General features: G+C 42.5%; 1 protein-coding gene across 1 annotated transcript; it reads right to left on the bottom strand.

Moving 5' to 3' along the window:
• ptpn2b (protein tyrosine phosphatase non-receptor type 2b) lies at positions 1–22,817 on the bottom strand. Its single transcript, XM_084455475.1, has 10 exons — positions 22,683–22,817; positions 21,950–22,040; positions 20,891–20,991; positions 15,952–16,050; positions 13,626–13,763; positions 11,756–11,965; positions 10,581–10,742; positions 6,245–6,453; positions 5,976–6,077; positions 1–1,850 (listed from the first exon to the last, which is right to left on the bottom strand). The coding sequence occupies exons 1-10, from the start codon at positions 22,737–22,739 to the stop codon at positions 1,829–1,831; spliced, it is 1,191 nt and encodes a 396-aa protein (XP_084311601.1). The 5' UTR covers positions 22,740–22,817; the 3' UTR covers positions 1–1,828.
• Between the last annotated feature and the right edge of the window lie 996 nt (positions 22,818–23,813).

The following is a 23,813-nucleotide window of genomic DNA, read 5'->3' as shown; positions in this document are numbered from 1 at the left end:
AATTCTCTAAAAATACAGGTATGAACAAGCATTACAAATAAGCAATGCATAGCCCCCAGTTTCAGATAATTTGTTCTGCCTTTGTCAATGCAAAGCAAAATAGAATGACAAAAAGTGAAAATAATAAAGCATTGAAATCCAAATCCCAAACTGTGATGACGCATTATTGTGACACACTCTACGAGCAGTGCCAGGTAATAGGCTGGTGTGTTCATTATTCAAATGTTCTTCCTTCAAAGAATGTTGAAGTGTGTACTGTAAACAGTTAAGAATGACGTTGGGAGGGAGAGGAGAGTGGGGGTGGGGTGTTAAGGTAGGGCTGAGAAGGGAGAGGGTATTGGTAAGGGTGGGAATCGGTAGTGATATCACAATTCAATTTCGATTCTTGGGGTCATGGACTGATTTCGAAATGATTTTTGATTAATGATGATTATCGATTATAATGTATTATTGATGATTTACACAGTATCATTTTCAATGACTTTTCCACTATTTGACTACAGTATTAAATTACACCCCAAGCACAAATGTATTCCACCTGTGTTGGACTCCCAGCACATTTTGACAAAACTTAACTTAAGTGCAAAAAAATGGACTGAAAACCAAATTGGGTGAAAATGGGATAAATACGAAAATAAATAGTTTAAAAAAATTTGGTAGGGAAGGGGGAACGTAATCCCTCTCCGCAAATTGTGAATCGATCAACAATCGTGATTTTGTGATTCTTACATGAATTGCGATTCCCACCAGCTCTATTGTTGGTGTTAGGACTGGGAAGGGAGGGTGCTGTGGGTACGGCTGAATCCATTGGACAGGTGTCAGAGAGGGTAAGATAAGGTTAGGAGAGGAATTGGCAGAGGAGAACTGATCAGGCTTTCTAAGCCTTCATGCCTAAGACAAAAGTATAAAATAAAAACTTAAAATGTATTCTTTAATGAAGATATAATTATATCTTATCGGTTCGGTTATGATTTACGTTGTTTTGAAAAGAAAAGGGTTAATTTTTTTACCGAATAGGAAAAAAGTCACAATCAGGATTTATTTGGCTGTCTCTGGGTAGAATAACGTCGCTAACTGTGGCTGCTCTTGACTAGGACTTCAGTGGCACAACTGAAGGCTTTGCCGTTCAAGTGTATCAAACCGGATTTGTGGAATGACAGGTGGATTATCACATTGATTTTTTTTAAGGTGGGACATTTTTTCCACAATATTTCCATGACTTCCGTGCCTTCACCAAGGCCCTGGCATACGTCACACTAGCTAGCAGCAAGCGCGAGAATTGACCCGTAGTGCGAATCGGGACTGGTTTAATTTAATATCTTGAAAATGCCTTTTGTTTCCTGAGCTGAATGGTCCAACCACAAAATCTAACATTGTGAGCATTGTTGATGCTGTGTTTGTTGTTTTCAACGTTTTGTGGGATTTTTGGTCCCACTGAAGGCCTAGGCCCAATAGTCATGGTTCAACACTGGGAATTGGACATGGTTGTGTTAAGGATGAAGGGAGAACAATCTGATCTTTTTTGGGGGGTATGGTGACCAAGGTTGGGTTAGGGATGGAGAGAGAAGAATAGGACCAGGTTTGGAGTAAGGTGGACCAGGTTGGGAGTGAGGTGGACCAGGTTGGGAGTGAGGTGGACCAGGTTGGGAGTGAGGTGGACCAGGTTGGGAGTGAGGTGGACCAGGTTGGGAGTGAGGTGGACCAGGTTGGGAGTGAGGTGGACCAGGTTGGGAGTAAGGTGGACCAGGTTGGGGTACTGTAGGGCTGGAGATCCCTGCCGAAGTCATCTTTGCTGCCAGAGCTCTTGTATGGCCGCTGGTGGAGTGAGTTAGGCATCAGTGGTTCTTGCCCTGTCAGAAAAAAACAACATGGCAAACTGAAAATGCAAACAAGATATAAACTTAAAATGGAATTAAAAAAATATCAGCGGCATGGACACAACTGGTAACAACTGATCAAAGGAACTGGTGAGACTGAACAACCAAATTAATGTTTTAGCTTGGTAACTACAAATTGCCATGCTTATGTAAAGCTGCATTCATTTATTTTATTCACATTGTCAAAACGAATAGAAACCACCTGATATCAGATTGTTTCATTGAGCCATAGCATCCTAATAGCGTCCTACTTCAGTGACTCACCCCTACCGGTCGCCTGGCTGTTGTTATTCCAGCATTTCTACCTGTTGTCAATAGCTGGCCTGTGCCTTTGTTCCACCGCTGTGCCTTACAGTATATGGCTCTGGCCATTCGTTTTAGCCATCTGTTTGTAAACAAGTTTCTGCGAGTCCCTTACTGCCATCTAGTGGTAAAATAAAATCAATGAATGCAGCATCAAGTTCTAACTTCATCTTTGAGTGAGTGAGCCGAACAGTTTAAAATGAGTTTATGTGGATGAACAGAACATGAGGTATCATTGGATCACCGTCATCAGTATCTGGATAAACACCATCATTTGCTGCTTGCCCACTCTTGTGCCATTTCCAGTCGAGTCAGCACGGGACCCATCAGCACGAGACCTCTAAATGGATGGAACGTGTTGCCGCTCCACTACATGTGTATATATTGTGTATACATTGTAAGAAAGCTGATCCTGTTGCTGTCTGCCACTATAGAGGTGGGCAATGTCTTCAATCAAAACAACACGCCAACTCCCAAACCTTATACACAAGCGGTGCAATTTAAAAAAACAAAACATCCTTCGAACATTAACATGCTTAAATCCCCGAGAACGTGACACTTAGGGGCACACTGCAGAAATATGCAGTATAGTCACACACAAGACAACAGAGTTCCATATAGTTGACCAACATTTTGTTAAGAGTAGATCATTAAAGGACAACTACCAGTAAAAGTGTCTGTGGGACTGGAAGAATACGGTTCAATAAAATGGTTTAAACAAATCCTAAAAATGTCACAGTAGTCTTTAGTCTAAACCTGTCCTTCAAATAGCCAGCTTTTTCACATGCATCATCTCAAGTTATCTTTACCAAATGCCCACAAGTAACCCAATTAGGTAGCCGTTGATCTGGCAAAATTCTCAAATTCGGTCTAAATTACTTTGTTGCATTCTTCTCCAGAATGGTATTTACATAAGAAATAGGGAATTCCTTTATGACAATGAAAATAACAACACCTGTCAGAGCGCTAAGAAATAAATGACATTGCTACAGTACTTGTGGTTTTGCATACCAAAGGCCTCGCTCATGCTGTGTTTATAAAGATGGGCTACTGAGCAACACCACACAAAGCTGCTGGCATTGATCTAGCCTGGAACCGTTTGATCTCCATGGCCGCTGGGGAGCAAAATCAAGCCTCGTTATTCAACATTCCACGGACTACACCTTTAACTGGGGTTTAAACCAAGAGACTGCATACAAAAAACTCAAACACTCCATGCTACAGGGCAGCCCATTCCAGATACAGCTCATCAACAACACCCAAGCCATCACACGCAAACCAGCAAAAACCCAAGAGAAACACTCCAACATACAAGTCTGGGCTTCTTTTTTAAAGCTGCGAGTAAACTGGTTTTCTACAAAGTCTTCGTGGTGCCGCAGTCCCAGAGAAGGACAAAGTTACAGCACCCCCACTGGCCAGCACTCAGGGTCATGTACAGCAAATGCAGCCCAAACTGTCCAAGAGAACAATGACAACAAAAGGTTTACAACAAGAATACCCTGGATCAAATTCTATTACTGGAACACAAGTCACACACAGCCAAAAAACAAAACAAAAACAAAAAAACCTTCCTAGAAAATGCTCTACTGAGCAGTTTTTCAAGGGGCACCATCAATGAAACTAAGAACTTTGTCAGGTCTAGCAAGCCAGACACAGCGAGTTGATGACATCATCAAATAGGCTAGACTTGGCTTCTTAACCACAAGTCATTTGCCGGTAAAGGGAATTTGTCACAAGCAACTGGATAAGATCCAGTTTAATATTTTAAATATATAAATATTTTATTCATGGTAAATATAGGCTATAAAATAGGGCTGTACGATATATCGTTTACTCATCGCCATTGCGATGTGTGCTTGCGCAATAGTCACATCGCTGGGCCTGCAATTTTTCTCCTGCTATGTAGTCAAACTTAAACACGTCATGATAATTAAAAAATCAATAGCCTACTAATTTTCCACAGTAGGCTATTGATACTTTCCGCACTATCGATACCAGCTGGCTTTTTCTATCTCTCTACTCTGACCTTTGGAAATTGCGTTTTGACTATTATAATGCATAAAAGAATAACATAGATAGAACAGCTTAGAATAGCAGAACATATTCAAATCGAATAGAATATCCTAACAAAATGAAATACAGATAGGCCTACTTTTTACAATGCTGCGCAACCGTGCATTTTAGAGAGATTGGGATGGACTTCGGTCAGCAGCATCCTGCTCAAAATACATTCTCGCGGCTATGTATGGAACCAATCAGTCATCACAGTCTTATAAATCATATAATTAGGAAACTCATTTTATCAATGTTGTATAGCATATTGCCTATTTTTGTCTTGTCTATTTTTTGTAGTTTGCAAAGACCATTCGCGAAGGAACGTAAAAGGGCTGAGGGCTGCTCAGTTGGTTACTCTAGACGGCGGCGGAGGATTTCCAAAAGCAAAAGTGCCTATTTGCCAATATTTCAGATTTAAACCCAATGCTAATAGCTGGGGAACCTCATAACATCAATGAGTCAATCTGTAAACTCAGGAGTTCGTCATGCCGTAACGTGAACACCATTGCTCTGTGCTGCGAGGCCGCGACCCGCTCTGCTGCGCGCGGACAGAGTGAAGGAGAGCATCAGTAGCCTGGCTCCCGCCCCTGAATCGGAATAGCAATTCAATCTGAGTGTCAGACTAGTGGAGCAGACACTTTCAGCTTATAATTGTAGCCTCCCAAGCTCATTATTTTACAAATAAGATTTTTTAAAATTAATTTAATGAATAAAATAATACAATTAAATGTATGTAATTTATTTAGTTTCACAGTTCACATTCCTTCTCCACCTCAGCAGACAGCAAACACCGAGATCAGTAGGCTACACCTGACATTGTATTATTCCATTAGCATACTTTTCCTGATGTTTTACGTTTGTGCCGTGTTATCGTTTCAGTATAGGTATCGAGATATTTTTAGCAGGTATCGTATCGAAGTTGTAATTTTGGTATCGTGACAACACTATACTGTAGTCTGTCTGACATAACATGAATGATTCAGACCAATCACAATTTTAGTTAGTTTTAGTTGAGTTTTTAAATGATGCTCAGCAGTCCTGCCCTGCCCCGCTGAAAGGCGAGCACAAGTCGAATAAAATGAAAATGACAGAGAAAGGGGACGATTTAGTGGTTAAAAGAAAGGCAACGTCTGACATTTGGCGTTACTTCGGCTACCAAAAGGCTGATGTAACATCAAGCCTGGCGACAGCACAAGTAGCAATTAGCAAGATTAGAGAAAATGACGAGAAACAATCGGGGGCTCCCACGCCTTGTTATACATATCGCAATATATATCGCAAAAAAAGTATATTGCTGCAATGTTTGTTTTCGTCAATATCGTGCAGCCCTACTATAAAAATGCAATCCTAGCCTTTGTAAAGATACATGAAGACTTATGTAATCAATATTTAACTAGTATTTTTAAGGAAAGGGGGGTGACATGGCAAGACAACTGTCTGACAATGGTTAATAATGGTCATTTCACAATGTGAAATGTTAAATGCCGTGATATGATCAATACTGTAGTTCAGAGAAGAGGAAGATGGTGGGGGTGGTGGGCAAGTAATGCAACGGTGTATGACCGGTGTATCTCCGAACACCCGCGTCACCGAAAACCACGGCAACCTTCTCGGGTACTCAGATAATCACATGGAAAAAATGAATGGGTGTTGAGTTACCTTTATAAAAATGAATGGGTTTTGAGTTTCCTTTATAAAAATGAATGGGTTTTGGGTTTCCTTTATATGTTAAATAGTTACCTTTTCCTCTTCTTTTCAGGGTCAGTTATCCTGGGCTTGGTTTGCTGGGTTGTCTTGGGTGTCGAGTTGGACATCCTCTCGTCTCTGTGTCTCTTACGCGCACTGTGAGATAAGTCAATAATGAGTAAAATGAATGGTTATATCATTCATTAGCCTAAACAAATTTGTTTGAAAAAAGACTAATTAGTGACGAAGAGTTATTTTAGAAAATGCTCACGCTCACACACGCGTGCTCTCAAACACTTTCACTCGCTTACACACTCACTCACTTGGCTGTGCCCCCATCTAAGTCCTGTTCCTTGCAGGTGACCTCTGCCACAGCCTTGCGGCCCACCTCAGTGACGTCCCCTTCATCCCCGTGGGACCCCCGGATGCCATTGTACCTATCTGACTGACACTTGTCTGGCTGGGGGTGGGCCGGCGGGGGCGAGTCAGACGCCGGCTCCTGGTCCTCCTTGGACAGCTCACGCCAGCGTTTCTGCAGGGAGAAGCAGAGGAAAGGAGTGAGGTATTAACAATATTGGTGGCCTGATTTACAATTAATGCTGCATGAGAACTCAGCACTTTGGCGGCCCTTCTGGTTGTGATAAAAACTGCAGAATACTAGTAGTACACTAGCAGTATACTAGCAGTATATTAACAGTATAGTCTACTAGCCGGTACACTGAAATTCTGAAATAAAATAATAAATTCACAGGGTCTCATGCAGTCTCATGTCACAAAAATGATTTTTCTTGCTAAGGACAGTTCATAAACTATTAGCAGAAAACCCAGAATATTTAACAATAAAAAGTTCTTATGCAGCTTTAAGCTTTTAAAAAGATACTGACAAGTTTTCAAGTTTTCAACGTTCCGCCCAAGTCCGCCCAAGTGTTTCCAAGTGGTATTGTTTGTGCTGCAGTCGCAATGACAACCTGATCCATTTCCGTTACTTAGTTCTGAAAGAGTCATTCAACATAATATATGGTAATGAATGGTAAATTGACTGCACACAAAAAAGCTTTTTACCTGGGCACTTCTAAAAGATTATCTGAAGCAAGACACTGGCAATCGAGGAAGACGCTTGTCGAAACGTCAGTCACCGCCCTGCAATAAACGTGCAGACTTTATGAAAGCTCCAGTGTCTTGCTTTGGCTGCCTACTACACATGATTTGCCGGCAACTTTGCAAATGCAAACGTCTGTTCAGGGCATTAATCCACTTGACAGATACGAGAGACGAATAAACTGGGCAGTCTGCCAAAGCCCATATCACTGAGCAAAGATCTAGAGATGGGACCGATCTGATCCGGTACCGGGATCGGGCTCCGATCCAGATGTGGTTCATGGATCGGGTATCGGCCTGAGGTCACCGATCCAACCTACTGATCCAGATGAAGTGAAAAAGCTCCGGTATTCAATCATTCACAATAGGCTACAAAAATAGCCTACCTTTCAGACCGTTTGCTTATGTTTGCAAACATTTGGTGCAAAAACAAATGTCATGCTGAAACTAGAAAAACCACGTAGCGGCTAAATGCCTCCGCCCAACAATGCCAGTTGCAGTTAACCTAACTAACCCAAACCCTGACTAACTGCTAACCTAACCCTAACGCTAATGCTAGCTAGCTAACGCTAATGCTAACGCTAACGCTAATGCTAACGCTAATGCTAACGCTAATGCTAACGCTAAAGCTAGCTAAAGCTATCATTAGTGTTAGAATTAGCTAGCTAGCACTAGCATTAGCATTAGCTAGCTAGCATCAGCGTTCAAAAGTGCCTTTTGTGATGTCACGGTGACCTTGACCTTTGACATTTGAATACCAAAATCGAATCCAATTAATCTAATTAAGTCCAACTGGACATTTGGCCAAATATGTAAAAATTCTGTCAAGCGGTTCTTGAGATATCGTGTTCAGCAGGCCAAAAACACCTTTTGTGGGGTCAGTGACCCTTGACCTTTGGCCCCCACAATGTAATCAGTTAATCCTTGAGTCCAACTGGACAGTTAACCCAAATATGAACAAATTCCGTTAAGTCTTTGAGATATTGTGTTCATCAGGCCAAAAACACATTTTGTGAGGTCACAGTGACCTTGAACTTTGACCTTTGACCCCCACGATCTAAGCAATTCATCCTGGAGTGCCAGTGAACATTTGTACCAAAGGGCAAGAAATTCCGTCAATGCGTTCCCGAGATATTGCATTAACAAACATCGGACGGACGGTAAATGCACCTATTTGGCAATATTTCGGATTTAAAGTCAGTGCTAATAGGGGACCTGATAACATTAATAAGGCAATCTGTAAACTAGAGCCATTTCTCCCTCTCCTTACTCTTGTCAGTGAAATATGACACTGTTGCTCTCTACTGAGGCTGAGACCTACTCTGTTGCAGGTGCGGAGTGAGTGACAGGAGAGCAGAGCAGACAGAGGGTCTCATCCCAAGCTTTTAAAATTAACTTTTTATTTGATGAAAGTAGGCGCTGATATGATAAAGTGAATATATAGACTAGGATTCAAGGATTCTTTCATTGTTAGACCTACATCCAATATACAAGTAACCATATGTTGGGTAAAATTGATGAGTAAAATTATTATGTTTTGGCTCCTCAACAACAAGATAAAAGACATCCTAATAACAACCAGGCCCCGTCCAGTCTGGCTTATGTGCGTGGCTGGCTTGTTTCTGTTCAGGACTGGTAGGACGGAAGCTCGTCAAGCCACTGAAATAACTGTGAATTGAAATTACATTAAATTATGTCTGAAATTAAGATAGGTCTTGTTGACTGGACACATCAGTTCCAATGCTTCCAATGCTAATCCTGCACAATAAGAGCGAGATAGCCAGTTAGCTCATGAGCTCACAACAACTAGCAGCAGCTTCTGTAACGTTAGCTATTTTGCTGCAATTGGTTCAACTTCTGTTTCTGGACAAAGGTAAGGGATAAACCCCGATCCCCGATGGACGAGTTGGCGGACCTCCGGCGGAATATAACACAAGGCTAGCGGACCTACAGCGGGTTCTTGATGGATGCTCCACCACCATTCCACCGGTAGTTAATTGTCTATATCCTAGGCCCATTGGCCGTGGGGTCCGTGGCGTGGTGGCAAGACTCCGCCCCCTCGCCTCAGAGCGGTTCGGGTGTAGTGCAGTTACTTCCAGGCAATCTCCTTGCACCCACTTGCGAAGACCGTGGGTCTCTAGCCCACTCAGGGGCTGAGTTGTGGGATCCTTGTGGCAAGACTCCGCCCCCTCGTGTCATATTGGGTCGGGGGCTGTGGACCCCTCTCTGGGCTACCCACCTGCCCCCACTGGTGAAGACAAGTGTGTCTCTAGCCCACTCAGGGGCTGAGTTGTGGGATCCGTGGCGTGGATAGTGGCGTGATGGCGAGACTCCAGCCCCTCGGGTCAGAGCTGTTCGGGGGCTGTGGACCCCTCTCTGGGCTACCCACCTGCCCCCACCGGTGAAGACAAGTGTGTCTCTAGCCCACCCAGGGGCTGATTTGTGGGGTCCGTGGCATGGACAGTGGCGTGGTGGCAAGACTCCGCCCCCTCGCGTCATATTGGGTAGGGGGTAGTGGAACCCTCTCCGGGCTACCCACCTGCCCCCACCGGTGAAGACAAATGTGTCTCTAGCCCACTCAGGGGCTGAGTTGTGGGATCCGTGGCGTGGATAGTGGCGTGATGGTGAGACTCCACCCCCTCAGGTCAGAGCTGGTCGTGGACAGTGTACCTCTCTCCGGGCCACCCACCTGCCCCCACCAGTGAAGACCCTGTGTCTCTAGCCCACTCAAGGGCTGAGTTGTGGGGTCCGTGGCATGGTGGTGAGACTCGGCCCCCTTGCGTCATATTGGGTCGGGGGCAGTGGAGCCCTCTCTGGGCTACCCATCTGCCCCTACCGGTGAAGACCGTGTTTCTCTAGCCCTCTCAGGGGCTGATTTGTGGGGTCCGTGGCATGGACAGTGGCGTGGTGGCAAACTCCGCCCCCTCGCGTCATATTGGGTCTATACTATAATAAACTAAATAGCCTAACTCAAATACTCATTGAATTGCTGAAACTGAACAAGGAACCACTGTCTAAAGCTGTTGCTGCCCTTCTGTGGCCGAAAATGGTAAATGCTCTTGTGGTAGCAACATAGAACTGCAGGTTCTGGGACCACTGCCTCTTGTGGTAGCAACATAGAACTGCAGGTCAACAACGGGGAAGAGGCAGCCTGGGAGGGAACCAGGGAGGAAGCCAGGGAGGGAAACAGGGAGTGACAACTACTGGACATTTGCTATCCTAGGTGCGCTGGCTTACAGCCACGCACAAAAACTATAATGATAAATTATTCAAGAAAAAAGACTGCTGGTATTGCTATCGTCAGATACCCAAATTCTGGTATCGGAATCAGATCAGAACTGAAAAAAAGTGGATCGGTGCATCTCTACAAAGGACTGGCCACACGAAAAAAGAAAATGCAAACTTTCGAGACCGAAGATTTGAGGCCGACAGATGTTGGTGAAGAATGGTAAATGGACTGCACTTATATAGTGCTATATAGATGTTCTCTTATCCATGTAATCTGTTGTACCTTACGAATAATCTTATCTATCCGGGTACTCTGGGTACATGAAATTCTACCTGTACGGAGGAGTCTCCCATGATGCATTTGGCTCCCTCTAGGACAGCCATGTAGGAGAAGCGCAGCTGGTCGGGAGTTTGGATCAGGCCCATGCGGTACTTTCTCATGTCCAGCAGGATGCTCTTGATGTCCACAGAAGACGGATCTTTCCTCATTTCCATCTGAAGGGAAACAACAGGTTCAAGGTAGGGGTGGAGGGAAGCAGGGGTCAAAATTAACTTTTTAGCCCACCAGCCAAATGTCTGGTAGATGAAAAATTGTACCCGCCAAACCTTTTTTTTACCAGACCAAAAATAACATTTATATAAAGCCTTTGTGTTGCCTACAGTACATTTAATCTGCATAATAACATGTTATGGTGGTGAATAAAAACAGTGGTCAGAGCAGATTCCTGGTGCCACAGTTCCACAGCACAGGTGGGGTTGTCGTCCTGTCCCCCACTGAAAATATTGATCTAGTGAGTAGCCAACCTATTGTTAAATATGACAAGTTTGCTTGCTGTAAATAGCCTATGTACGTTGGTTCAACAGAAATGTTAGACAATTAGTAGCCTAGTAACTGTACCTTGCAGGCTAGAGATAGGCCCCCAAATAATTTTACAACTTGTTTCGTTCGATGTACAACAACAAGCAGATCCACCAAGAGTAGAGTGCTCTTTTCAAGCACCGTTCATTCACTTGTGCGTTCACTGCGCTGTATGAGCCACCCAGGCTGATCTTACTTGCGCCGCGTCAATGTTTTTTATTGCAAAAATGTTGTCCGTGCTATGATCCACAAAGGCTGATATTTTGTTAAGCACTGAACCATCAATGCTGATATTTTGTTGCAAAAAATGTCATCTGCCAAAGTGTCGGGTGGCTTCCAAAACACACACGCCAAATGAAAAATATACCTGCATTTGGCACTTGGCGGATGTTAATTTTGAACCCTGGAGGGAAGGGAATTTCTTTTCTAAAAACATCCTCCATCAATCGCCACCACCAAACTATGAAGAGATAACTCGCATGAATATTACTACAAAAATGGTCATCCTATTGTAACCAAACCAGTCTGATGCTTGAGAGCATAAGTGGCGCTGGCCTTGTCTTAAACAGTCGATATGTTAGAGCTAGTAGCTTTGAACCTTTGTGAGAGCTGACACCACATGATGCCAATCTAGGAGGACGGGTCTTACCAGGACAAGACAGGTGTCCACCAATGAGAAGGTTCCTGACCGACCAATCCCAGCACTGCAGTGCACCACAGCCGGCCCGTGGTCCGCCCCCAGGGAGCCCGACTCTCGCACCTTGAACAGGAAGTTGAGGAAGGATGCTGGCGATTCTGGAACTCCAAAGTCTGGCCACGTTGTGTAATGAAAGTGATAGATCTCTCTTTTCTCCCCCGTCTGCGTAAAAAGAGTGAAATCACTTAAGAGTCACATAATTTGTATAGTAAATGAAAGTAGCATGGTAGATGGGGTTTTAACAGGAAACTTGGCTCAAATAGTAAAATTGCATATATGATATCAAAGTTTAGTGTCGGTCTCATTAAGCATCCACACAAATCTGAGTGAAAACAATAATTCTGAGCTATTAGAAAACTTAGTTCAAAAACAGCTAATTTTGCCGTTTAGACCACTAGGCGAGCAATGCTGAAATACATGCGATCTCATGCAATCATCTAGTCAAAAGGTTTTGCCAGCTACCTAGTCAGCCAGATGGATAAATTAGCAATGGTACACAGCTTGACAAGCCAGCGGACCAAGGTCCGGACCAAGTGGGTGAAATTGTAACATTGTTGCATTTTTGATTGATTTGGTTTGCGTTCACATTGCGCCTTTTCAAGTGCACCAAACTTTCCAAACAAAGTCACGTGTTCAAACCGGTCGCTCGCCGATTGGACAGAAGCAGGATCATGAAGTCAGACTGGAGCGCCAGTACTTTCAAGTAATTTCAAAATAAAGGTCCCATAGGCATTGAACTGCTAGTATTTCGCGGGTGGTCATTTCTCCACCTGAGAATTGTAAAGTGTGGCGCGTGAGCGTGGGAAGAGGCTGAAATGCGTGTCTCACGCTCAATGCGTGACGTTAGCTAGTAACGTCATTCTCGCGCTCATCTTTTGAAGAGCTAACATCAGTAGCTAGCTAGCTAACACCTAGCTAACGTTATTGTTTACACACTGCAACTTGGAAGTGACTTGTCATTTGATAACGTTTTGATAATGTTAAAAATGAAACATTATTCACTTGAACTTCCTATATTTGGTCCCGGGGACTCTGGGTTGCATTCACACCTGTGATGCTGCGCACCAGGCTTCAGTTGAGGTGAACCGAGACCCATGTTTTCAGCGGGACTAAAATTAGCTTTTTTGGTCCGCTGTTGCTCCGCACCAGCAGAGGCCCTCATCTCTGGACAACGGGGCGAGGTGTATCCCCCTAGAGCATCAGTCTTTGGAACTTTGAGGGGGTGGCAATTTTTTCTACTAGTTCATTTTAGGTGTACCAACATAAGCCTATATCTTCTTCTAATATTTGCAGATTTCAATGCATGACATCATTTGAAAGTTTACGATAATCATAATCTGTGAAAAAGGCCCTACTTGGAGACCAAATCACCAGTTGCTGTCACTCTAGTTAGCTAGCTAATTGCCAAGATACAAGCAACAAGCCCAACTGATGTGGATTTTTTATGATTGGTTCACAGAATTATCTACATAAATGAAAAAATCCAATCATAACCACGACCCAATTCAACCCCGCTATCAGGGTTTAGAATTTGGATTGAAACTAACTTCTAATACTTTCAGATGATTACTATTATGTATAGTACATAAGATCCTAAATTGCATAGTTAGAAGTAGGCTCGAGACAATAACTATCAAGCTTGTGGCTTTAAACATCTTTCCCCACACATGATCATTCTAAATTAGCTTTACTGCCTGAGGATGGAAAGTTCATTATATTGGAATCAATGACAACATTCTAGACCGAGAGAAAAAGATACTATATATAGACCTACCTACTTATATATAGAACTTCCCTGGTGAATGACAAGTAGAAGACTCACATTAGCATTCTGTAGCTCTAGCACTCTGGTGGTGTAGTAGGACTTGACATCTTCTGACACCAGTGTCACCAGGAACCGCGTGTCTCTGTAGGACATCTCCCGCTCGTCCTGCATCGGCCAGTACTGGGCACACTTTTCCTGTCATACACAAGACATACAGGCATTTAAGTTGTATTCATAAAACCATCACAGCAGTGTATAGGGCTGGGTACCAAACCTTGAGATTGTCTCACAATGCTTTATAAATAAAATTATTTATTACTTTTTTTATTTTTTTTATTTTGGTTCCTATTATTATCAATAGAATCACATCAATAAGTAGAACCAAATCGTCTCCAAAAATTTGGTAACAAATATCTGTTAGGGTCTGGGTCGTTTGCCCCCGGCTCACGGCCTGGACCCTTACCCCTGGACCCTGAGGAAGCTCATCCCTACCCCTGGACTCTTTAAGCCCTTTTTCTCCCCAGCTCACCCCCTGGTCCCGGACCCTCGCCCCTGCCCCGGACCCCCGGTTCACCCTGCTCACCCCCTGTTCCTGGCCTGGCCTGGCCTTTTTGGTAGTGTACATTGTACATTCTACTGTACATTGCCTGCCTGCCGTCTGCATTTTGGGTCCTACCTGCTCCAGGCTCAAACCCTAACAATTTCAGTTCTATTGGATAACATTAAATAAACAAATAATTTAATATTACTGCTAGTTTAGGGGCAATGTGAGTTACTTTGGACTGCACTTAACACTTAACCTAACATCGGATTTGTTTGCCATGTTAGCGCTTCATAGACCTCATGAATGCCTGTGGACGTCTCGCCAGCCCTGCACATATCAAGTCTTGACAGAAGAAACGTCCACCTACACCACCATCGGCAGCTGCGTCCTCCTATAGTGTGCATCTTTCTAGTACGCCGTCATCTGCAAATTATGCTGACAGTCGGAATTTCAGGCAGCTCGCTCCCCACATCAATGTCAATGAGAGCACCAAAATTCGCCAAAAGGAAAAATTATGTTTTTGCTAATTTTAACATACAAGTTCGGACTACATGACTTTCAAAGTCGTCAGATCACAGTACTGCACACACCACAGTACATGACTACTTTGTCTTGAAATGAGGTATGGTGAAGTCTCACGCTACATGGCTGATCGGTGACACGAGGGTCACAAGGTACAAGATGATTCACAAGTCCGAGATGAGTCTGTCTGGTCTCTTAACTACTGTAGGTTTTAACAATTTCCCCTTGGGGATTAATACATTTAGGATACCATTGCTATCTATCTCTCTGAAAACACATGCCGGAGACCTGTAAATTGACGAGTGTCTGTTCTGCAGAGAGTTGGAGGTAAATACATTTTTTTGCAATGAAAGCGTTATTTCCCCTCAAGGATAAATCAAGGGGCTACCTGGCCCCTAAATCTTTACCTGTATTCTGGCTCTCCTAATAAGTTAAAGTAAACAACACAAACCCCTTTGTTAAGAACACAGTGGAGATTAAGGAGGATTAAAGCACAGACATACTTTGATACAAATACAAAATGTGTGTGCTTTTCTCCTATATGGGGCAACAGATGTTTTGTACTGGGGACTCATGACCTAGAGTTCAAGATATGGGCAGACAACAAAGGTATAGGGAAAATCATAGATATCTATGATGATTAGGTACTTCTGACTTTCAAGGATCTGCGTAAAAAATGACATACTGTTAAAACACTTCAAGTGCAATAAGGAGCTATATCAAAGACCCAAAATAACTCCACTCATCTGCCACCTCTTTCTGCTTTCGAAAGGATGATTGTACACTATTCTGGGTTCTTTTAAGACTGGTTAAGACCTACTTGTAGTACCACAACATGAGTCTAGAGCCTCAGCCCTCAGCCTTCTTTAACTTTTTAAGAGGCTGTAAGTAGGCTACAAATGCTCGTCGCCATGTCTGTTTATGTTTGATGTTTATTTGATAAATTATAGCCAAATAATGGAAAATTCTGCAATATTCCATGTTTTACAGTTGCTTCCATTTTTATTACCTAATTATGTGATTCTACTAGTTAAGCTTAGCGGTTAATCGAAAATAACAGATTAATGAGGGTCAACTATCGGTTAGCCATTTTTGTACAGTTCCAACATTCCGAATATGAATTGGATGTCCCCTATATTACTAGAAAGCACAGTTCCTCAGCTTTCAGATATTTTTAGAAGATTTAAAAAAATATTTTTTTTATATTTTAAAATGTTGCCAGCGAGACGGTCTTATTCAAGGGGTTAAAGAAAATAGCCCAAATTCGCATCCCTAGTAATTATTGAATAAGGCGCAACAGTGGTTAGATTTACTCACTGATCCTTTCTCTATCACTCTGTTGAGCATGATGACCGCCTTGGTCTTCTGCTCCCAAATCATCAACCAGAAGTGACCGCAGGTGTTCCTCAGAGGGCCCTGTCAGTGACGACACACAAACACATACACACCAACAACAATGACTTCCTTGCAGAATACCTGTACATTAATATTAACTGCAATGTACATTGTGGTACAGGGTAATAAATGGTTCATGAAAATCTATTTTCGGTCACTCTGGGAACCAATATAAAGTTATACAAAATAAAAAAGTTGATTTGGCTTTACAGCATTGGAAGACGATGGTGCCATTTTGACATTGATATTCCCAGTTACCAAATCATCTTTGATGTAAATGAAAAAAAAGATGGGCTACTTCACGGAAAAATAACAATTATTCAATTGACAGAAAGAGGAAATAAAAGAGGGTGTTGATCTGCAGTGTGAAGCACCAATCATGTCAGCCACACACCTCTGCTTCCTCCTCAAACCCGATTCCTCATGAAAGAATCCACAACCTGACATGTGAGATGTTACAGTTCCCCTTGCTGTGAAACCACCACTGAGGCCTTTTTCTTACAAACTATTTTTCATACAACACCAAATGGTTATTTGCGAATACACAATATGTAAAGCCCTCAAAACACACTCTGCCGGTGTCTGGTTAGGGCATTTTTGCCTCGGTCTCTATGCTCTGGTGCTGCTGCCACACACACACGCACGCACGCACGCACGCACGCACGCTCACCTGTGTGTGGCAGTACCTGAGGGGAGGAGAGACAGAGGCTAAAATGCTTCTTAGATTGACAGCCCTAACCTAGCTACTAGCTTGCTAATTTGCTAGCATATATTATTTTTCCTTTGTAAACGTGACACAAGCATGCTGGTGGGGCAAGAGTTGAGTTGAGAGCAAAGAGTGGACTAGGATGACGTACCCTACGTTTGGTAGCAAACAGCCAAACATTTTTTTTTAAGCCATTTCGAGTTTTGACTGATTTTGGTAGGCTACCATCAGCCTCTAGTTTATTATATTTATTTATAAAACCAAATTGGAAGTGATTTTCAAGAATTTATGGATTTTATGGACAGAACGGGAAAATGAAACCTTCCTACTTCTCAGAACACGAAAGTGAAACCTAAACTTGGGCAAACTGACAGTCACAAGCCATGATAAAATAAACCCACACATGATTAAATCATGAACAAATAGTCAGATAGCAAGTTAAACAATCTAGCAAGCTTACAATACACAAGTAGCAGGAGGCAAAAGTTGGACAAAGGACTGTATGGCTCAGCTTGTCACTGGTAAATATAGATAATGCAATATTGCCACCTAGGGGTTTAGAACGAATAGGATTCGGTATTCGTTTGTTCACACAAAAGAGTATTCGAAGCCTGTAAAATGGTCTTCAGGACAGCCCTAGACTGAGCAGACTCATTGTTTCATTAAAAAAACACCCTCCGTGACTAATGGTAGGGAGTTCAAACCAGTTTTGGCGATTTCTGAAAATACAATTTAAAGTCGCACTGAAACGGACGTTTGAGATAATCTAACTTCCGTAGTTTGACGTATTTCCGACGCAAACAAGCTATGTGGGTGGGACATATGTTTAGAGGAATTTGATTGGAACATTGACAAGTGGACGGGTTTTAAGAACTTTAGACGGATTCGATAGAAGGATAGCGTTGATTGATGGGTGGATGTCGTGCGATTATTGGCCTAAAATCTAAGGTACCTGTTGTCGTCATTGCACATGACCTACCGTTTTCCAGGAAGTAAGAAATTATATACTTTGATATAAGATTACAACAAAAGTAGAATTTTGTAATTTTCAACACTATGACCAATTATGTGAACCAAAATGGGACAGAATGCTTTTTTCATTTCAGTGCGACTTTAAAGCCACAGGAAACTTGGCTTGAAGTAGTAAAAATGCATATATGATATCAAAGTTTAGGGTCTCATTAAGCATCCACAAAATTCGGGGTGGAAATAAACGTTTAGAAAACAGTTAAAAAACAGTTCATTTTGCTGTTTAGACCATTTCTCAAGACCATGACTTGGATTGTGTTTTGATTGACAGCTCCGCAGATATAACGTTAACTATGGAAAACACTAGCCAGCCAGCTCATGCAATTACCTAAACAAAACCAAAAAATTACAGCTAGCTAATTAGCTAGATAGATCAATTAGCAATGGCACAAAAACTTAATAAGCAAGCCGGTTGACTAAGCTTGACATCTGCCTTCTTATCGCCCCAGACCAGGGCCTTTTTTCTGGACAATGGGGCTACCTGTAGCCCCTACTGGGTCAGTCTTTGGAACTTTTTTCAGCTAGTTCATTTTAGGTGTACCAATATTCAAATAAGCATGCGTATCTTCAAATATTTGCAGATTCCAATGTATGGTAAATAATTTGAAAGTTTAGTCTGCATTTTCATAGTCTGTAAAAAGAATAATAATAATAAAAATTAATTAAAAATACATCTCGCCCTACTTGGGGACCATATCAACAGTTGCTGTCACTCTAGTTAGTAGGGATGTGCACGGTTAACCGATTTCTCGAGTACCCGAGTAGGCAATCTGCTAGTCGGAAAATAAATACTACTCGGTTAATCTAAAGGCTATACAATATGGCATGTTTGGCCGTGAAAGCGCGCATTTCTGAGCGCCTGTGCCCTTTTTCAATTGTTACCAAAGAGGATAGAGCGTTGGCGGCTGCCTGGAGAAAAGCGCTGTATACAGAGTCTTTTTTCGAGCGCTCCGGCTTTTTGAAAACATTGCCATCTCAACTTTTCAGAAAGGTGCTGCCAACGTCACTGCGGCTCTTTCAGGCAACCAATGATCAGATATTAGATAGGGCATGACTCGTCAGCTGTCTGGGGATCCCGGGGGAACCCCCTGATCAGATATTAGGTAGGGCATGACTCGTCAGCTGTCTGGGGATCCCGGGGGAACCCCTGCCTGGCTATTAAACGGAATATCTGAAAGTGCACCGATCGTAAAAATAATAAATGCAGCCAGTTGTCAGGGGCAGTGATGACTGATTACTAGTTGATTACTGTCTAGCCAGCTAACTGGTTACGTTTTAAAAGCTATATTTATTTACATGGACACAGTTCTTGGGTGCAAAGTTACGTGGTCACAAAAACTAGCAATAATTAGCCCATGGGCTTGCTAATGCTAGATGTCCATGGTTCGGTTTTCCATACTGTTAAGCATTTTCGGATCAAACTACACCGTGGTTTTGCATAGTGTTAAAGCATTTTATGGATCGAGCCTCGGACTTTCAAACCTGTTACAGCGTAGGTAGCCTATGAGAGAACTATAGACTTAAGCCTATATACAGTATATGCCACTTCATTTGTTTTGTTTTGACAATCAAACGCTGGTACCGGGTCTCTGGTTTTGTTTATCTGTATACTGTGCATAGTAGGCAGTGGTGTGAGTGGACTTTGTACTCTGGCTCCATGCAGCACTCCCATCATTTAGCGGTAGTCTAATCATGTTGGTAATGAGGTGGTGCTGAAAAAGACAGCGAGTACCAGCACAGGCCCATGTGCGTATAGCCTACTCCTATAGTTTTCCAGCCTGCTATACATACATATTGAATGAATAGGCCTGTTGTTCAATAAATCTATTTAGTTTTGCATGGACATTTCTCTAATGAAGGCTTGACGCCAAAACATCCATTATTGTCCAATAAATTGGAAATAGGCAGTGAGTGCCGCGGTGCTTTTTAGATAACGCTAAAAATTAATTCACTTGTTATCTGGCATCGGCAGTAAAGGCTTGGTTTAATACTTAATTTATATTAGTAAATTGGTTGCATATTGTAGGCTAGGCTTAGAGTTTTCAGAGTAGCCTAACGATAGGCTTAATAGGCTATGAGCTGGGCAGTGCATCCACATTAAAAGGCTGCGTTTTTCGATTCCGATAGCTTCATGAAAACCTATGGGTTATTCAATCTGATGATAAGTAATGCATCCAACCACACATCAGCTTTTAAATATGTTTATTTGCAAGGGCATGGACGAGACATGAAAGCACCGCCACGGTAATAACGGCGGAAAAAAACGTATTCCCCTCCGAGGGGGCCGGGGTTAAATGCGCTCTGTCTGGACGGTATCTTTTTTTGAGTAATCTTTTTTTTGAGTAATCGGTTACTCGAGTAGGATCAGGTTAGGTTACTCGGTTTTAAAATTAGTCGAAATTCCCATCCCTACTAGTTAGCTAGCTAATTGCCAAGCAACAAGTACGATGTTGGCGTGGGACAACTGGTATGGATTTTTTTAATGGTTGGTTCACAGAATTAACTGTGTAATAAAATTAAATCATAATCATGCTATCCAAGGATTTGTGCACACCTAGTGTGAAGAGGGTCATTTGCGTGGGTCTCCCACTCAATGCCTGAGAGTTGACAGCTGCGGCTATTAGCCACCTGCCTCAGCCTCTGTGTACGTTCACGTATAAAGTGAAGTCAAAGTCAAGTCATATAAAGTTTGATTTGATTTAGAATTGTGTTCCCCGTGTCATCCATACCATACATTTTGAGTCAAGAGCACTAGCATACTGTATTACAAAGAATTATTCTTCTAAATAGTTTTATTATGAGAATAGTTTCACTGACTGGGCAACTAGTTTCATAGTAACATGATCCCTGCCCTCCTCTTAGGAGCATACTGCTGTACTGTACATTAATGAGAGGCGTACAACTATATTCAGGTTAATGAAGATTTAAATACCCCCATTCAACCTAGGAGTCAACAGCAGAACAGTTGAGGAAGCGGAATAGAATTCAAGAACAGGAAATGGAACCTGTTCATCAATGCTCATCCCTTGCACATTGGTTCCTTTACAAACTGTGTGATGTAACCAAATAAGGACTCAACAGGAGCATCCATTGAAGATAAAAACTTAAAGATAATAAAGAATTTACCTGAGTTAAAATGTAACTTCTTTGGGCTTCTTCCATCAGAACTAAACTTGCATTGATGTAGTCGTTGTCCACGTTCTCCAGTTTGACCCGACTGTGATCAACTATAGGAAAAAAGCAGAGAGATAACCTTGAGAACTAAGCTACTAGAACTGGGTGGTATGGCCTAAAGTCAGTATCAGTACCATTTCGGGGGGGGGGGGCGGCACGGTAACGGTATGATATCACGGTATTGTAGTCTTCTTTTCTTTACATAGTTTAAAAAGCCATACAAGACTGGGATGGTAACTATTTATCGCCAGGATATATGTAATAAGGCTTTTCGATCAATCGTTCTATCTAATGCGGATATTTTGGCTCCTGAGCAAATCCAAATGAATGAAGGTGAATGGGCAACCTTGTTTGGGTGGTTCTATGATGCCAAAATCATGATAACGATTAATTGTGCAGCCCAAGCGCAGTGCTGAGAAACTTGATCACCGCAACCACACTAGGACATTGTATGCACTTTTATCCTGTGTTTTACAATGGCGTCTCATTCACTCATTCAAACACATTCACACACAAATGGCGGCCGCTGTCATGCAAGGTAGTAGCCTGCTCATGGGGAGCAATTTGGGGTTCAGTGTCTTGCCCAAGGACACTTCGACATGTAGAAAGGAGTCGGGATTCGAACCACAAACCCTACGATCATTGGACGACACGCTCTACCTCCGGAGCGACAGCCACCCCATTACAGTATTTACCCGGCCTACCAAAAGAAATATGTGGACAAAGGAATTATTTTGACAGCGCTTTGAGGCATAAATAATATTTGCAAATGTTTGGATTTAATTTTTCCCCTTTGCTTTCCCTTTTCCTTTGCTGTGGCAGCAATGATTTAGCCGTAGCAGGCCACCACAACAAAACATTGCCAGCGGAGTAGTTTATTGATCCCAGGGTGGGGGGGGATTGTCGAACGGGATAAGGAGAATGAATCCAACTGTTAATTGGGCTAGGTTCAAGTCTTCTTAGTAAATAGATTGTGAAGATGTAAGATGGTGAGGGGTCAAAGTGACTTACATGGGCTGACATCTCTGTATCTGTTCCTGTTCCGATTCTCTGGATATTTTGCAACTTTGAAAGGACATTCATGGGACTGGTTCCGAATTTCCTGTGGACATAAAGGGTAATTTTGTTGAGACATTTAGGCTATAGGCATATATAAAGGCAGTTATCAGAATTATGTTATGAAAGTCCTGTAGAACACTTTTAACACCCTGCCTTTCTCTGCTATATATATGTACCAAGCTATGACCTGGCTGTACAGTGCTTTCTGTCTGTATTAGCTATGTAAAAGGAATCTTTCTTCTTTTTTTTCCAGATGTTGAAAATTGTTGGTTGTCTGCTTGCTTCGGTCATCAAGAGGAATTTTGTGGTACTAACTAGCTAACCTTAACTAGCAAGCAAGCAACAACTCGTTAGACGATAAAATGTCACATAAGTAAAGTCTACGTATGCGCACGTTGTTGAACTAGATAGCTAGCCAACGTTAAGCTAGCCTGTTATGGCCTCGCTAGTTAAATGTTTGCGCTCTTGAGTTACATCAATGGCCAGACAAGGATTATCACAAAGTATATTTAAAAAGCGATATAGACAGCGTTAGCCAGATAACAATATTAAGCCATGAACAATATTTAATGCATAACTTTAGCCTAGTCTGATGTTGGCTAGCTCGTAACTTGCTAGGCAAGCTAATCTACCTTGCTAGTCTGGCACTAACGTTAGCATAGCTAGCACAAGCTAATAGACTTACTATGTATAGATTGTGCCACCTGCCCTCTGAATCTATGTCCTCAAATTCCTGGTCCATTTTAAAAGCGACAAACCCCGTCTAATAATGTTTAGCTAGTATTCAAATTAATTATAATCGCTTATAACGTTATCTAACTCATTACTTGTTAGCTATAAAAAGCCATTCGCAAAAGAAATCGCTTGTCGAATGGTTGCCCCGACTCGTTGACGTCTAGCTAATATGAAAGCGATGTGCGCGTGCGCCAAACGGGGTCCTTCTGTACCTGTCAAGCAAGCATCGCAGATGTTCAACATGAAACGAGATGACTAGTAGACATCCGGCCACTTTTCTAGGCCTAAACCTAGCAAGTTTACTCTTCCTATCAGTTTATCATCATCATCATCATCGTCACCATCATCATCATCATACACTAATCATCTTCTTCATACACTAATGCCACATCTATGCGTGTGTGACGTGTCTCTGTATCTCGATTTGCTAGACAACTGGGCACTGTATGAAGTTGATATGGGGCAGGTGTATTGCTCAAGACCCAAGGACATGCATGTTGTTTGGATCAGCGGTTCTCAAGATAGCTGGAAAAAATCAGCCCATTTTGGCACTTTCCAAACAGCACCATTGAAAGACGGCACCATTGAAAGACAGGTCTTGCCGCCACGTGATCACATGGTTCATGTAGGCTAGCTCTCAATAGTTCCAATCTGCACTGTTAATCTGTATCATTTTCAGCGGGACAGACAGCAGCAGTGACTATATTTACATTCCTGTGGAACTTCCCACTGATGTCAGGACAGCAGAGTCGCTACTCATCTTTCGCCGCAGGCTCAAAACTCTTCAAGAAGTACTACCCTGACCCTTCCATTTAAGCACCTATTGTATTATATTTTGCTCTTGCACTTTGGCTTTAGCACTAGATTATCCATCAGGGAAGATTTACTTATTGAACTGTATCATAGTTTGTTTAGACTTCACAGAAGTGGCATAGATGTACAGTTCTGTTGGGTCCCGGTACATGAGGGGGTGACAGGGAATGAGTGTGCTGAACTGGCTAAAGGGGTGTTGCTAAAGAAAATTACAGTACTGGTTCCACTTGGAAAAAGAAGGAAAGGCAGTGATTAAGAGGAAAGTAAT

The sequence above is a fragment of the Borostomias antarcticus genome, assembly GCF_949987555.1.
Source record: "Borostomias antarcticus genome assembly, chromosome: 21".
Lineage (NCBI taxonomy): Eukaryota > Metazoa > Chordata > Actinopteri > Stomiiformes > Stomiidae > Borostomias > Borostomias antarcticus.
The sequence above is the reverse complement of the archived record's forward strand: the minus strand, read 5'-3'. Positions and strand labels throughout refer to the sequence as shown.